The sequence below is a fragment of the Bubalus kerabau genome, chromosome 3 (genome assembly GCF_029407905.1).
Source record: "Bubalus kerabau isolate K-KA32 ecotype Philippines breed swamp buffalo chromosome 3, PCC_UOA_SB_1v2, whole genome shotgun sequence".
Classification (NCBI taxonomy): Eukaryota; Metazoa; Chordata; class Mammalia; order Artiodactyla; family Bovidae; genus Bubalus; species Bubalus kerabau.
The window spans coordinates 98,373,792-98,389,430 of NC_073626.1; the positions used below are offsets into that span (position 1 = coordinate 98,373,792).

The 15,639-nt window shown below is 40.3% G+C and overlaps 1 protein-coding gene and 1 long non-coding RNA gene across 11 annotated transcripts in view; one reads left to right on the forward strand and one right to left on the reverse strand.

The window, feature by feature from the left end:
• RIF1 (replication timing regulatory factor 1) overlaps nt 1-6,597 on the reverse strand; it is a 58,575-nt gene extending 51,978 nt beyond the window's left edge. For 7 of the 9 annotated variants that reach the window (XM_055572603.1, XM_055572611.1, XM_055572610.1 and 4 more), the window contains exons 1-4: nt 5,914-6,072; nt 5,417-5,530; nt 4,395-4,473; nt 503-599 (exon numbers count right to left, since the gene is read on the reverse strand). In XM_055572603.1, the coding sequence (XP_055428578.1) occupies nt 503-599; nt 4,395-4,473; nt 5,417-5,520 (280 nt within the window). In that variant the 5' untranslated portion in view covers nt 5,521-5,530; nt 5,914-6,072. Of the gene's footprint in view, nt 1-502; nt 600-4,394; nt 4,474-5,416; nt 5,531-5,913; nt 6,073-6,215; nt 6,366-6,411 lie in introns of those variants that run through there. The other 2 variants (XM_055572608.1, XM_055572609.1) reach the window with 2 other exon arrangements.
• Nucleotides 6,598-12,540: 5,943 nt separating this feature from the next.
• LOC129647727 (uncharacterized) lies at nt 12,541-14,418 on the forward strand. 2 transcript variants are annotated; one of them, XR_008712463.1, is made up of 3 exons: nt 12,541-12,885; nt 13,182-13,265; nt 13,765-14,418. It is a non-coding gene; the product is annotated as an uncharacterized LOC129647727 (long non-coding RNA). The 2 variants fall into 2 exon arrangements; XR_008712464.1 differs by having other exon boundaries at nt 12,541-12,734.
• Nucleotides 14,419-15,639: the final 1,221 nt, after the last annotated feature.

The window sequence follows — 15,639 nt, forward strand, 5'->3', positions numbered from 1 at the left end:
ATGGTGTAGTACTGAGATCTCCATGAGTTTTGCATCCAAGGATGCAGAGGGTCAAGGATGCTATAAAACTCAGAAGAGCATCAGATCCTGTGCTTTCATTACCACTTTTAGCTCCAAATTATCTAATTTACCACTATGTAAAAGAACTTTTCTAATAGTAAATTCCTTAACACATGCTTGTATAAAATAAATGACCCATCCACCTCCCAAAATTAATTCTATCTAATTATAAACTTCCAAAACAGGTATGTTTATTATCAAGATGGTTTCTCAACATTTTAAAATAGGCTTACTGTATTTTCTTTTAGAACAAATTTTATAGTTATCAAAGCTAGAGCTATGTCTAAGAAATTTTACTACAATGATATAATCTAATGATATAATCTACAGACTCATTCTCAAAAGCAAACCCTAAACTACAGGTTGTGAAATTGAGAAGTAACAGTACTTTTAACAATATCAAACTATAAACTCTAAAAATATTCCATCACAACAAACCTACCTGATAATCCAGAGGCAATTTTGGGATTATATAAGCAAAACCCCAAGGCCTGTAGAGCAGCACTACTGAGCTCTGAGTTTTGACTGGCAATGTGAGTCTACAAAAACAAAACCACATTTTTACAAATAAGTACAACTGCAAATGAATTTTTAGATGGAAAAGTTGATTAAAAACAAAATTATATTTTAATGGCAAAAATCAGCAAATCCTTGAGTAGATTAAAAGGGAGTAAGATTAAGAAGCCAAGCTTCAGCAATACGTGAACCATGAACTTCCAGATGTTCAAGCTGGTTTTAGAAAAGGCAGAGGAACAAGAGATCAAATTGTCAACATGCGCTGGATCATTGAAAAAGTAAGAGAGTTTCAGAAAAACATCTATTTCTACTTTATTGACTATGCCAAAGCCTTTGACTGTGTGGATCACAATAAACTGTGGGAAATTCTGAAAGAGATGGGAATACCAGACCACCTGATCTGCCTCTTGAGAAATCTGTATGCAGGTCAGGAAGCAACAGTTAGAACTGGACATGGAACAACAGACTGGTTCCAAATAGGAAAAGGAGTACGTCAAGGCTGTATATCATCACCCTGCTTATTTAACTTGTATGCAGAGTACATCATGAGAAACGCTGGGCTGAAGGAGCACAAGCTGGAATCAAGACTGCTGGGAGAAATATCAATAACTTCAGATATGCAGATGATACCACCCTTATGGTGACTGCAGCCATGAAATTAAAAGACGCTTACTCCTTGGAAGGAAGGTTATGACCAACCTAGATAGCATATTCAAAGGCACAGACATTACTTTGCCAACAAAGGTTCATCTAGTCAAGGCTATGGTTTTTCCTGTGGTCATGTATGGATGTGAGAGTTAGACTGTGAAGAAGGCTGAGCGCCGAAGAATTGATGCTTTTGAACTGTGGTGTTGGAGAAGACTCTTGAGAGTCCCTTGGACTGCAAGGAGATCCAACAAGTCCATTCTGAAGGAGATCAGCCTTGGGATTTCTTTGGAAGGAATGATGCTAAAGCTGAAACTCCAGTACTTTGGCCACCTCATGCAAAGAGTTGACTCATTGGAAAAGACTCTGATGCTGGGAGGGATTGGGGGCAGGAGGAGAAGGGGACGACAGAGGATGAGATGGTTGGATGGCATCACTGACTCGATGGACGTGAGTCTGGGTGAACTCCGGGAGTTGGTGATGGACAGGGAGGCCTGGCGTGCTGCGATTCATGGGGTCGCAAAGAGTCGGACACGACTGAGTGACTGATCTGATCTGATCTGACCACCCTTACGGCAGAAAGTGAAGAGGAACTAAAAAGCCTCTTGATTAAAGTGAAAGAGAGTGAAAAAACTGGCTTAAAGCTCAACATTCAGAAAAGGAAGATCATGGCATCTGGTCCCATCACTTCATGGCAAATAGATGGGGAAACAGTGGAAATGGTGTCAGACTATTTTTTTAGGCTCCAAAATCACGGCAGATGGTGACTGCAGCCATGAAATTAAAAGACGCTTTACTCCTTGGAAGGAAAGTTATGACCAACCTAGGCAGCATATTCAAAAGCAGAGACATTACTTTGCCAACAAAGGTTCATTTAGTCAAGGCTATGGTTTTTTCAGTGGTCATGTATGGATATGAGAGTTGGACTGTGAAGAAGGCTGAGCGCCAAAGAATTGATGCTTTTGAACTGTGGTGTTGGAGAAGACTCTTGAGAGTTCCTTGGACTGCAAGGAGATCCAACCAGTCCATTCTAAAGGAGATCAGCCCTGGGATTTCTTTGGAAGGAATGATGCTAAAGCTGAAACTCCATACTTTGGCCCCTCGTGTGAAGAGTTGACTTATTGAAAAAGACTCTGATGCTGGGAGGGATTGCGGGCAGGAGGAAAAGGGACGACAGAGGATGAGATGGCTGGATGGCATTATCAACTCAATGGATGTGAGTCTGAGTGAACTCCAGGAGTTGGTGATGGACAGGGAGGCCTGGCGTGCTGCAATTCATGGGGTCGCAGAGTCAGACACAACTGAGCGACTGAACTGAACTGAAGATTTAGAGACCATGGATACAGCTTGACAAAGAAAGAGGGAAACTATGTGGAGATCAGCTAAGAATTTTCCTTAAAAAAAAAAAAAGGGCATCTCTGCATACCTGAAAGCAAAAAAAAAAAAACAAAAAAAAAGGCGGAGGGCAACAAATGGAAGATGGTGAAGACACTAGAAAAGAAGTAAAAGTAGGAGCAAAACTTACATAAAGTAAGCAAAGATTCAAAGGCAAAAGCTGACATTCAGCTATAGAGTGGAACAACACCTCTAACAGAGAGGGAAGGAGTTAGAAGTAACATTCACTAAGTAGCTGAAGCGCAAGTGGCTTTAAATGTCATCTCAATACTTCAGATAGAAGATTCTGAATCCATGACCATTTGGAGTTCAAAGCCCAACCCCATATTCTACATGTAAAAGCTATAAAATCTCAAATCTGTCAAACGCAAAAGTCTTGCCATTTGTTCCTAACCCTACATTTACTTGTAACCTTGCATCTTTCTTGGCATCATTTCCTATTCCAAACTAATGTATCTTCAGGTCTCCCCCTTGCTTCTAAAATCAGATATCCAAGAAATCTTCAACTATTTGCTATGCTTGACTAGGAAGAATGGTAAATGTTAGCAGTCATATATAAGAACAGACACTTCCTTGGAGCACCCATTTTATAATTAATCCAACCAAACATCGAAAATACTAAACCCTGAGATACATGGGATATTAAGGCAATCAGTTCAGATAATCACAAATAGATGAAATCTTACACACTGAAGACTATGAGAGCTAATACTGTATCTCCTAAATAGCAGCTAGCATATGTGTGATCAACTTTTGATCATCCTATCATTAACCATCCACAGGCTTCTAAATAATTATTCATCAGGCATTTTAGTTACCAACTCTATTTACAAACAATGCAACTTGATTCAAATTGCATGTAAATGATTTCCTGATCCTACATACTCTCAAATACCAAATAGATGATACATGTCATCATCACATCAAACAGTACTGGAATGTGAAAATGACAAAGAAAAATGGGATAATACCATTAACATTGTTTACTTATTGCTAAGTCTTGAACTACTACACAGTGAAGTTCCTCCTTATATGAACAAAAAGAACTGAAAGCTGTAAAAATATTTAAGGTTAGGCAAGGCAGTATCCCCAGTGCCTCAATATTTAGACAAAAATAATGCTTAAGTGTGCAATAAACATCTTTAGACTACTTCCATGTAGAAGCACAAAAACAGGGTCATAAAAATAAGAACTCAAAGGGACTTTGGAGATTTAGTTCAACCTCTTCATTCCAAAAACAAGGAAATTAAGTTAGGTGTTTAGGAAAGCCACAAAGCCACAGTATACTCAAACGAGGACAAGAATATATGTCCTCAGTTTGATGCAAAACTACACAACCTCCCTATAAACAAGCAAACAAGATAAGCATAATAACTGTTTTTTAACCAAGCAAGAATGGCAGAAATATGGGTGAGTGAAGATAAAAAAATGAATGTTACCGACACAGTAGATCAAAGACAAAACTACAGAATCATTTAGAAGCACTGTTCTATTAAGAGTGAAAGTTTTGGACTCAAGTGGTCACCGCAACTAAATTTACACACATTAAACCCATTTCTTCTGCAAAGTGGGGTTTAAAGAGGAGCCTCAGCTGGACAGGGAGGATTAAGAGAAAACAAGAAAATTAGACAGCACTTGATACACTGCAAGTCCTCAAATAGTACTATAATAACCCTGTTATTTTATTTTAGAGTCAAAGTTTTTGAGTTAGTTAGCAAAATCTTTTTCCCTCCACAAAGTAAAAAAAACTATTTACTATTTACAACACAGATACGTACCTTTAAAACTTCAAATAGCTGAGGAAGTTTTTTCTCAATTTCTGTAATGATTTCTTTTCCATCTTCTCCAGTCATACGACTTAAAAGCAGAAAGAGCATTAAGTTTATGCAAATGGCAAATACAAAAATGAACTATGAAATATCTGCACAATCTTTTTAAACATCATGTTAGAACACTGGCAAATTGATGCAGTACTTAAGATACTTAAGAATATTTAATGCGATATACATCTGGAAAAGTGAAGCTTCCCTGATGGCTCAGCAGTAAAGAATCTGCCTGCCAATGCAGGAGACGTGGGTTCGATTCCTGGCTCGGGAAGATCCCCTGGAGAAGGAAATGACAACCCACTCCGGTATTCCTGCCTGGAAAATCCCATGGATAGAGTGGGCTACAGTCCATGGGGTCGCAAAGAGTTCGACACAACTTAGCGACTAAACAACTAAACGCGAATAAACCTCAGAATAACTTGTGCATCCACACAGTACACGTTTTGACAGCTTCACTAAGTGAAGAGGAAATAAGGAAACCTATCGCTAGTTACAAATTTACTAAAACTTACTCAACATTTATCGTTTTGTATCAATTTCCAAACAACCGACAGATAAGTCGGAAAAATACAGTCTGCGAAGCACTTGCGGTTAAATAAAACTCGAGTTATTGCTCTATATTAAAAAACCAATTCTGGGTTTCCCCACTGTCCCGAAATACAGGTGGCTTACACTGAAAAACCACTACTCTGGCCAAATCCCTCCCAAATTTTTCTTAATCCTCCTCTTACAAGACACACGTGCAGGCTTCCTCATTCCAAACAGACACCGTAAGGGCAGCAGCACCTGCACCCCGGAATGTCACCCAGCACGCACCCTCCACCCCACCTCGCCTCACTAGCGACCCCGGCGTCCCCCAACAAGCTGCAAAGCTTCTTGAATACACAAACTCGCTCGGCGTGCAGCACTCGGACTGTCTTCCCCCTACGACCCACCAGGGCGCCCCACCCCCACCCGCCCCCAACAGGCCTCACCTGGTCAGGGTCAGGTAAGCGTCGGTCTGCTCTCCAAGGGAGGCGGAAGGGTCTTCCAAAGTCTCCAACAGCGGTGCCAGGGGGCTCTGATCCGCGGCCGTCATGTCGGCCACCCTGAGGCCCGGACCGGAAGAGGAGACAATCCGGTGACCGATGGAAACCGACCCGGGCGGCCCGGCGTGAGTCCGGGCCCCAGACCCGCGCTCCCGACGCGGGCTCACAGCCCCACCGCGTCCACACCGGGGCCTCTGGCACACAAACCCAAAGGCCTAACCTTCCCCTGAGCGCCGCAACACGCACCCAGGGCCACGCCGCGATCCGGTCCCGACCCGCTCCCGCCACCACTTTCCCGGGCAGCTTTCAACAGGGGGAGGAGACCAGCTGGGGGCGGGAGAAGCCCGGGGAACGAGGCGTCTCGCCGCGAGGGGGCGGAGATTGATCAGGCTGAAGGTTCCCCGCCGCCTAGCACTGACACCCCAGCATTCACCCCGACGTACGAGGACAGGCCTGCGTCGTCTCCGCCGCTGCCCTGCAGCACCCGGACGTGGCCACAGCTCCACTTTCCCGGTTCGGGCTGTTTACTCCCGCGTGCGGCCCGCTCCCTCCTCGACCAAGATGGCGGCGGGGGCGGGCCTCGGAGCGCGCGGGAGTAAAACAGGCCTAGCGGGAGAGGCTCGAGCCAATCCAACAGGGGGCGGAGTGCCCAAATCATCGATCGCCTTCATTCCCCGCCTGTTGTCCCGCCCTACCCCTCAGGTCACCTTGCGGGGTGGGGAGGGAGGTTGGGCCCAAATTTTACCATCTAGAAACTTGAAATTCAAAATGTAAGCGGATCGCCAAGTTCACCAGACTAAATTTAGTGGATCTTCAAACTGCAAGTCCAGTATTTGTTGAAGTATTAGCAACAAATCATTTAACAACAGGAGATAACTGTACTCTAATATTTAAGAGCAGCGTTTAGATTGGTCTAGATTCCAACCCTACTTCCGCCTTACCTTGGCAAGTTAATCAACGTTTTTATGCCTCAACTTCCTCCTGTGTAAAATATGGATGATAATAGTACCGACTTCAGGTGAAAGCCAAGTGAGAAAACGTTGAAGAGGCCAGAGGCTCTCATGTTTTAAGTGTACATAACAATGGCCGGGAGCATATTCATGATTCAACTGCCTGCTTCTGCCCCCCCACCCCCTACCGCCTTAGATATTTTGATTCAGTCGATTTAGGATCTACATTCTTCTAATTGGCCTCAGGTGTTGAAGGGTGGGACTTGATTAACACTTAACTCTTGGGAGACTTAATACTTGAAGAACCTACTTATACCCTTAATGAAAGTCATTGAAAGTGAAGTCGCTCAGTCGTGTCCGACTCTGCGACCCCATGGACTGTAGCCTACCAAGCTCCTCAGTCCATGGAATTTTCCAGGCAAGAGTACTGGAATGGGTTGCCATTTCCTTCCCCCTGGGGATCTTCCCAACCCAGGGATCGAACCCAGGTCTCCAGCACTCTTTACCGTCTGAGCCACCGAGGAATGAAAGTCGTTACCCTTTTTATAGACCTCTGAGCACTTCCCGCTGCGCTCAAAATTGTATCTACTTCAAAATAGCATCCAAGGCCCAAGAGCAACTGGTCTTTCCACCCTGGTCTCATGGGTGCAGGCACCCGGCTTGAGCCTCTACTTATCCACACTGTACAACTATCAGCTGTACTGAATTCAGGGCTGTGGTTTTGCCCTGCTCTGTGTTATCTACACCTAGCAACTGCTACTGCTGCTGCTAAGTCACTTAAGTCGTGTCCGACGCTGTGTGACCCCATAGACGGCAGCCCACCAGGCTCCCCCGTCCCTGCGATTCTCCAGGCAAGAACACTGGAGTGGGTTGCCATTTCCTTCTCCAATGCATGAAAGTGAAAAAGTGAAAGTGAAGTCGCTCAGTCGTGTCCGACTCTTAGCGACTCCATGGACTGCAGCCCACCAGGCTCCTCTATCCATGGGATTTTCCAGGCAAGAGTACTGGAGTGGGGTGCCATTGCCTTCTCCAGCACCTAGCAAAGCGTCTACCAAAGCAAGCTCTCAGAGCGTGTTTCTTAAAGAAAAAGATGAAGGAAGAGAGAGGAGACACACAAGTCCTTGTGAGCCAAGCTGTGGAAATTAAAGATTTTAAGAAATAGTTTAAAGCTGTGTCTGGATGAAATGTAGAGACACTTTAGTCATAATGGAGGAGAAAGCTTTTCAATGCAGTCTGGTAGCAAATCCTTAAACATTTGGAGGGGAATTTGCTCGTTTTCTGCATTTTGGCAAAACACAGATACTTAAGAAGGGAAAGAGGTTATTAGACTGAAATATATGGACAGCATTGCATTGGATTGAGATCTCAGTATTGTGGAGCTCTTGTTTTGGAAAGAGAGAGGATCTTGAAATCCTGTTATTTTTTATGAAGGGTGTGAGATTAGTGGAAAAAACATTAACTTTGTCTTGAGACAAGTATTCAGTACCTCCACCCAATGCTGGTGTGCCTCGCTCAGCTTTTCTCTTCTTTCTAACGCTTATCACACTCTGATATTTCATTGTGTATCTATTTTTTTATTGTCTGCTTCTCCCCACTAGAATATCAATCCCTTGTGTGTAGGGCCTTTGTTCTACTCTTTTTTTCCCCCTAATTCCTCATTTATAAAAAAGAGGTTGGGGTGGTCATCTTGCTCCTCTTTCAAGTGTGTACAACCATGCTCTTCCTGAAATGTTTTGTAATTTATCATTGTCACTCTCACACCCGAGATCCTTTAGCAGTTCCCATCAATCACAGGATGAATTTCAAAATTCTTGGCATAACATGCAAGCCTATTATTGGGTCACTGCTTCACCTCCAGCCTGAGCCCCACTTCAGCCAGGTTCTAAACAATCTGCCAAAATCTGTAAATTTTCTGTGCCTTTGAAGGTCTATGTTATTCTTTGTGTTTAAACCATTAAGTCAATTTTTCAAGTGTGGTAAATGTCAACTAAAATATACCTTTTAATGAAATCCTTCTCTTTTCTACTTTATCCCAATGGAGAATTAAATGTTGTCTCCCTGCTGATAGCTCTTTGTATGTAAACCTGTTAAAGTATCTTACATATGCCTGAAGTGGAAGAGTTGCAGGTTAGCCTGAGGGGCATTAGTTCCAGCCATTATCTCAATCATTGCCTCCTCCCTGTTCTTTGGTATTTGCTCAGTCTGATCTAAAGTATCAATACTAAGATACAGAGTCTAGACAAATCTCATTCATCACATAGACCCTTCTCCAGACATCTTTCCAACTAGATTGCTATACCCAAGCTTCTCTTTTATAGGAATTCTGAAGCGACCACCATGAACCGGCTCCCACTGAATTTTATATTACCTGACACCCAATGAATATTTTATTTTAGTTTATCAATTTGTCCATGTATTAACTCATCCATCTTTCATCTATTCATTCAACTAATTTCTATCTTCTTTGCCTCTCCAAATCCTGTATCTCTGTTTCCCCTCAGAACATAAAAGTCTTGCACCCTCAATCCAATGACTTCAGTTCAGTCGCTCAGTCGTGTCCGACTCTTCGCGACCCCCATGAATCATAGCACAACAGGCCTCCCTGTCCATCACCAACTCCCGGAGTTCACTCAAACTCATGTCCATTGAGTCGGTGATGCCATCCAGCCATCTCATCCTCCGTCATCCCCTTCTTCTCCTGCCCCCCAATCCCTCTCAGCATCAGGGTCTTTTCCAATGAGTCAACTCTTCACATGAGGTAGCCAAAGTATTGGAGTTTCAGTTTCAGCATCGGTCCTTCCAATGAACACCCAGGACCAGTCTCCTTTAGGATGGACTGGTTGGATCTCTTTGCAGTCCAAGGAACTCTCAAGAGTCTTCTCCAACACCACAGTTCAAAAGCATCAATTCTTCAGTGCTCAGCTTTCTTCACAGACCAACTCTCACATCCATGCATGACCTCTGGAAAAACCATAGCCTTGACTAGACGGACCTTTGTTGGCAAAGTAATGTCTCTGCTTTTTAATATGCTATCTAGGTTGCTAGATTCATTTACAGAAAGGCAGACTTTGAGATCTTTTTAGCTTTTTAAATCCTATGTTACTCAGAGATGGACTTTTCAATAATTAATAGATGGAAAAATATTTAAAGATTATTTTATCCCATTATTAGTTCCTATACAATAAAAATATAGAACTAACAACATAACCCATGACCATCATGAAATCTACTACCCTTGCATTCAGACCTACTACACAATGTTATATAATTATATTAACTAAGAGGTGTTTTAATCCTTTAACAGACCAAGAGCTTTATCTGTACATGTAACTACACACTTTCCACTGAACTGTGCAGAGGGTTCCTGCCATTTAAGACCAAGTCAACTCCTTTTCAGATGAGAAAATTGAGTTCCTTCAAGTTAAAATGAAAAGAGAGGGGCAATATAGTATGACAGCGGCTGATTACTAGGGTTTAAATCCTGACCCTACAACTTCTTAACGATGTGACTGGCAAGTCACTTGACCTCTTGTGCCTCAGTTTCCTTTTCTGTAAAATGGGAGTAATTGCACTTGCCTCATAGGCTTATGCTGTTGCTGCTGCTAAGTCGCTTCAGTCGTGTCCGACTCTTAGCCACCCCATGGACTGCAGCCTACCAGGCTCCTCCATCCATGGGCTTATGAGGTATATGTAAATCAATACATGAAAAATGCTTAAACAATGAGTGGGTACATGCTATAAATATTCAGAAAATATTAGCCATAGAAACATTGGTTTCTCAGATTTAAATAAAACATGTTAGAAAACCATGAATACTCTCTCAACAACAACAACAAAACACTTTTTCCTTGAAATGGTTTTTCTAGCCCACATTAAAAGTATGAGACTACAGTTCATCAATAGTTATTTAATGCTATATTTCTCAAAATGTGGGCTTCTTTTGTGGCTCAACTGATAAAGAATCCGCCTGCAATGCAGGAGACCTGGGTTCAATTCCTGGGTTGGGAAGATCCCCTGGAGAAGGAAATGGCTACCCACTGCAGTATTCTGGACTGGAAAATTCCATAGACTATATAGTCCATGGGGTCACAAAGAGTCGGACACGACTGACTTTGACTTCAAGTCTCAAAATGTGGTTCCAGAATCATTGCATCTCTCTCAGATCTACTGAATCAGTTGTTCTTGGACAAGTCAAGTAGTCTACATTTTTAATATGCCCCTGAACTATTCTTTTCAGAACCAAAGTCTGAGATTCCTACTGTGCTCCAGGCACAAATTTTCTATAACTTTTATAGGACAGCTTTTAACTATTAATATTATTTGCAATTGAAATACAAATATCTGCTTTTGAAAGGACCCCTCGGTATATGGCAGAAATCATTTGCCTATATTTCAAAACATATTTACAGAGGGAAAACAAGTCTTTAGAAGCTCAAGAGCTACAAAGATAATTGAAACTGACAGTCTTGAGCAGCCAAAAGGAATAGTGACTCATTGTTATGCTTCAGGCCTTTGTGGAGAAAGAACATAACCATAAATTTAGAAAATTAATCCAGTTTGAATTCATAACCAGGGCTACTCATAGGCAGGATTACATGTTCTACTTTTCCTGATCACTGGATCAAGGAAATTTTTCTTAAACTGCCTATTCTAGTAAAATAATACAATCGGAAATTTAAGTCCTCTAAATGTACTATGGATAAAACAGAATTTGGACCTAAATTTGTAAGCTTCGTTTTTGGCCCTCATAATACTGTTAGAAATGTTAATTGGTACAATCTCTAGGAAAGACAATTTGCGGTATTTATCAAAGTTACAAATTCTTTGATGCAAAAATACCACTTCTAAATGATTATCCTACAAATATGCTCATTCATAAAGTTTGGAGACATTTCATTGCCGGATTGTTTGATTTAAGAAAAAAGATTAGAAACAACTCAATGAAGGCATGTTAAATAGATTAGGTACAACTATATTGTAGAATACTATGCAACTATCTATGTACTTACTAATATGTAGTGAAATCCAAACTACTTTAATGGGAAAAAAATGTTTCACTGAAAGGATCCAAATATCCTTAGAGAAATGACTAATACCAGGGCTGTGTTGAGAAAGTATAAGAAGAGCCTGGAATATCTATTTTGTGTCAGAAAGTAACAAGTACTTTAAAAATGTTGGGAATATGTTTAAAGGACACAAGAGCCAGCTTAAAGGGCTCCCACTGGCTGAATCTGGAACAGTGGAATCATAGGCCATTGAATAAAATAAGAATCATGAGCCTATACTGATACTAAAAATATTAGTAAATAAAAGAAAGAGAATGACAGAGTTAAGAAATGCCATTTTGCAACCATGATAATTGATTCAGGCAATAATTATCAGTAATGTTAAAACCATTGAGCAAAAGTCTAAGGAGGAGCACAGTCTCAAAATATCTCCTCATAAGATACTTAGTAAATAAGAGATAAATGGTAACCTTCCAGTGGAGACAACTATGAAAATCACCAAAACTTGCACAAACTAGTATCACTGAGGTTCCATGAAGTAATTCACTGGGGTAACAACATCACTTCTGTGATGTGCCTACCAATAATTTATAAACTAAATCTATCCATTAAGAAAGAATCAGAAAAATCCATTTGAAGGGTGTTCTATAAAAACCAATGTCAAACAAAAAGCTGGCCCATGTTCTTCAAATAACAAGGTCATGAGAAACAAAAGCAGAGGAACTGTTTCAGAATAAAGATGATTCAAGGGCTATAACAACTAAATGCATGCATGATCATGGATCAGTAGGGACTCTCAGGAGTTTTCTCCAGCACTACAATTTGAAAGCATCAATTCTTTGGCGCTCTACTCTTTCACCCTCATCAAGAATCCTTTAGTTCCTCTTCGCTTTCTGCTATTAGAGTGATATCATCTGAACATCTGAGGTGGTTGATGTTTCTCCCGCCTATCTTGATTCCAGCTTATAACTCATCTAGTAAATCAACTATGCTTCAATTGAAAATTTTTTTGCTCTAAGGGAGTAGTGAAATTTGAACAACGACATGTTATAACAAATATATTTGATAACTGTCCTATGGTTCTATAAGAAAATCAGAATGAGAAATTCTCACAAATTTAGAAAAAGATGAATTTTTCTGCAGCTATAAAACCAAGTCAGGCTTCTCAGGTGGCTCAGTGGTAAAGAATCCACCAGCCAATGCAGGAGATGTGGGTTCCATCCCTGGGTCAGGAAGCTCCCCTGGAGAAGGAAATGGCAATGCACTCCAGTATTCTTGCCTGGGAAATCCCATAGACAGAGGAGCCTGGTAGGCTACAGACCATGGGTTTGCAGAGTCGGAACTCTGCAAACTCTTTGCACAACTTTGCACAACTGAGTGACTAAACAAAAATAGAACCAAGTCACTATGAGAACACATTCAGCTGATAAACACAACTCATCTCAGTGAACATGCTTTTGTAAGCCAACTGATCATCATTAGCCTTTTGCTTATAAAAGTCAGCTAATCAGGGATAAACTCAATCCAAAAATTATGCCTTAGAGTACCAACTAATCAACAATAGTCACTTGCGTAACCAAGCTTTTAAGGATCATGCCACCCCTTCTATGTCTCTCAAAGCCCACCCATCCTGAATGCCATGCTTTCCAAAGACTCTATGACTCCTGCAGTTAGGTTTGCTCAGATTCTGCCTGATCAGTGTAGTTCTCCATTACTATGGTAAGAAGTAAATTCAGCTTTGTCTTTGTATTTCAGATGGCAATGGAAGTCTCATTATCCCTTGGCAATTCTGGAATTTCCACTAAGATTGTTTTAAAAGCTGATTTTGCATTATTCCAGGTAAGCTCTGGATCAACAGGTGCTCTTACTGAGCTCTCGTGTCCAAACTTTGTCAGGTCAGCTCCCAGATGAGTGAGTTTCAGTAACCACCTGAGCTCTACTTTCATTGACTTCTTATTACTGTGTTTATTGTTTTAGCCTGGGATGTTTAAGTTTTTGCATAAGGTTGTTACACTTAGGTCTTTGTTCTAAGTAATTAGACCTTTTGGTTTGGAATAGTGTCATTTGGTAGCTACATGGAGGAGTTTAACAAGGTTACTAGACCTTTTGCTTTGAAGCTCTACCATTTGAACATGTTTGCCATTGACCTGCATATTCTCCTGCTGCTTGCTTTGGTTTTGTTTTGTTAGAAATTTTAAAACATTTACTTTTAAAATTCATTTAAAAACAAAAACAAGTCCACTATGTGTTAGTATAAATAATATATTTTAATGACAAGATTTTATGAAAATAATTAGAAGTATAGCATTATGTTTTACTTTTTTGTTTGTCTTAACAGAAGACAGCTGAGTTCTCAGAAAGTATTCTGCCTTTAATTTATTGTGCTGTGTTGTTTTGTTGAAGAACAGGAAGAAAATCCAGCCTGGCATAGGGAGGTAGTTGGAAAAAGAAACAGTGTTTTTATAGCCTCTTCAAATAATTGTGGATATTCTTCTTTTATGTAACACCAAAACTTGACAAGCAATAGTTTCTTAAAGATTCATTGCAATGTGGAATCTGAAATCAGGTGAACTTTTTATATTCTGTTACATTAAAGTACATTAGTGTATCTTGAATTTTGAATGGATCTTTTAATCATGCATGATTTTGTATCAGTTTGCATTGGTCATTTGAAAAATATTGAGTCATTGAGTAATTTGGATCTTTCAAATGTTTACACATTTCAGCATGCATGTGTTCACTACTAATCTCATCAGAAAGTTCTTTCTATTGGTATATACTTACTGGAATTTCTGAGTCACAGGAAATAAGAACATAAGGCAATGACAACTTGCTTTCCCAAGTACTGTTCCTAATTCATAATTCCACAAGCAATTTTATAGGAGAGCTCAATATTTTTTTCCTAGAACTTGATACTTTTGAACACTGGTGTAAAAGAGTATCTTGCTGTGGTCTTGATCTGCCTTTTTCTGATAATGAATTTGAGTAACTTTTCATATTTATTCTTTTATGTGAAATAAATGTCATATTTTTCATTCCTCCCTTTTTTCCCAACAGCTTTATTGAGATAATTTCCATTCCTTACAATTTACCCATTTGAAGTGTACAATTCAGTGGCTTTAGTATAGTCACAGATTGTGCAACCATTACCAAAAGGATATACAGATAACAGATACATCAATTACCTGATGTCTTCATGCTAAAATAATAGCTGTCATAAAGCTAGACACTCATAGTAGAGATATTACAAAAGTGAGTATACTATTCTATAGTCACTATAGAAATACTTTGCATATACTATATAAATACATTTACAGATTATCATGCTAAATAGATTTCCCTGATTAAAGTCATTATACAAGGACATCATTAAATCATCAAAAACAAAAATAAGAACAATAAATTCATGTACAAGTTTAAAGAGTTCATCATAGATGGATAAAATCCGAATACCCAAATTCTGAAAAGAAATACTGGGGATGATTAAGGTATCCAATTTATGAGGATAAAGTCTGGCAAATCCATAATGGCCATCTGACAGCACCCAGTAACACCCCAAATGAACATTTGTGGAATCTTCCATGAAACAGCCCATCATAGTAGGGACAAATTGGCCACAGAATCAAACCATTATGTGAACACTTCCAGGAACAGAGGACTTAGCCAGTTCATGCCCTATTACAACATAAATTAACCTGGAAAAATTGTGAAAATAAGGCAAACACTAAGATCATGCCCTAAAAGATCCTTTGAGATCACTGAAGGAATTCTAGCAATTGGTTCCCTCTATCATTCTGCGAAGAGTTGACTCATTGGAAAAGACTCTAATGCTGGGAGGGATTGGGGGCAGGAGGAGAAGGGGACGACAGAGGATGAGATGGCTGGATGGCATCACTGACTCGATGGACATGAGTCTGGGTGAACTCCAGGAGTTGGTGATGGACAGGGAGGCCTGGCGTGCTGCGATTCATGGGGTCACAAAGAGTCGGACATGACTGAGCGACTGAACTGACTGATCATTTATGAATATATACTATTAATAGTACATTTATTTTCTGGATAAGTTAAAACATTTGCCTGTTGAAAGCCACAACACTCACAATGGTTAAAATACTATTAGATCTTGAATTTCCTATATAGAATGTTTCATTTTATTTATCCAGCAATATGGGGTAAATTTTAGTTACACAGGATTCTGTTCTTTACTCCAAAA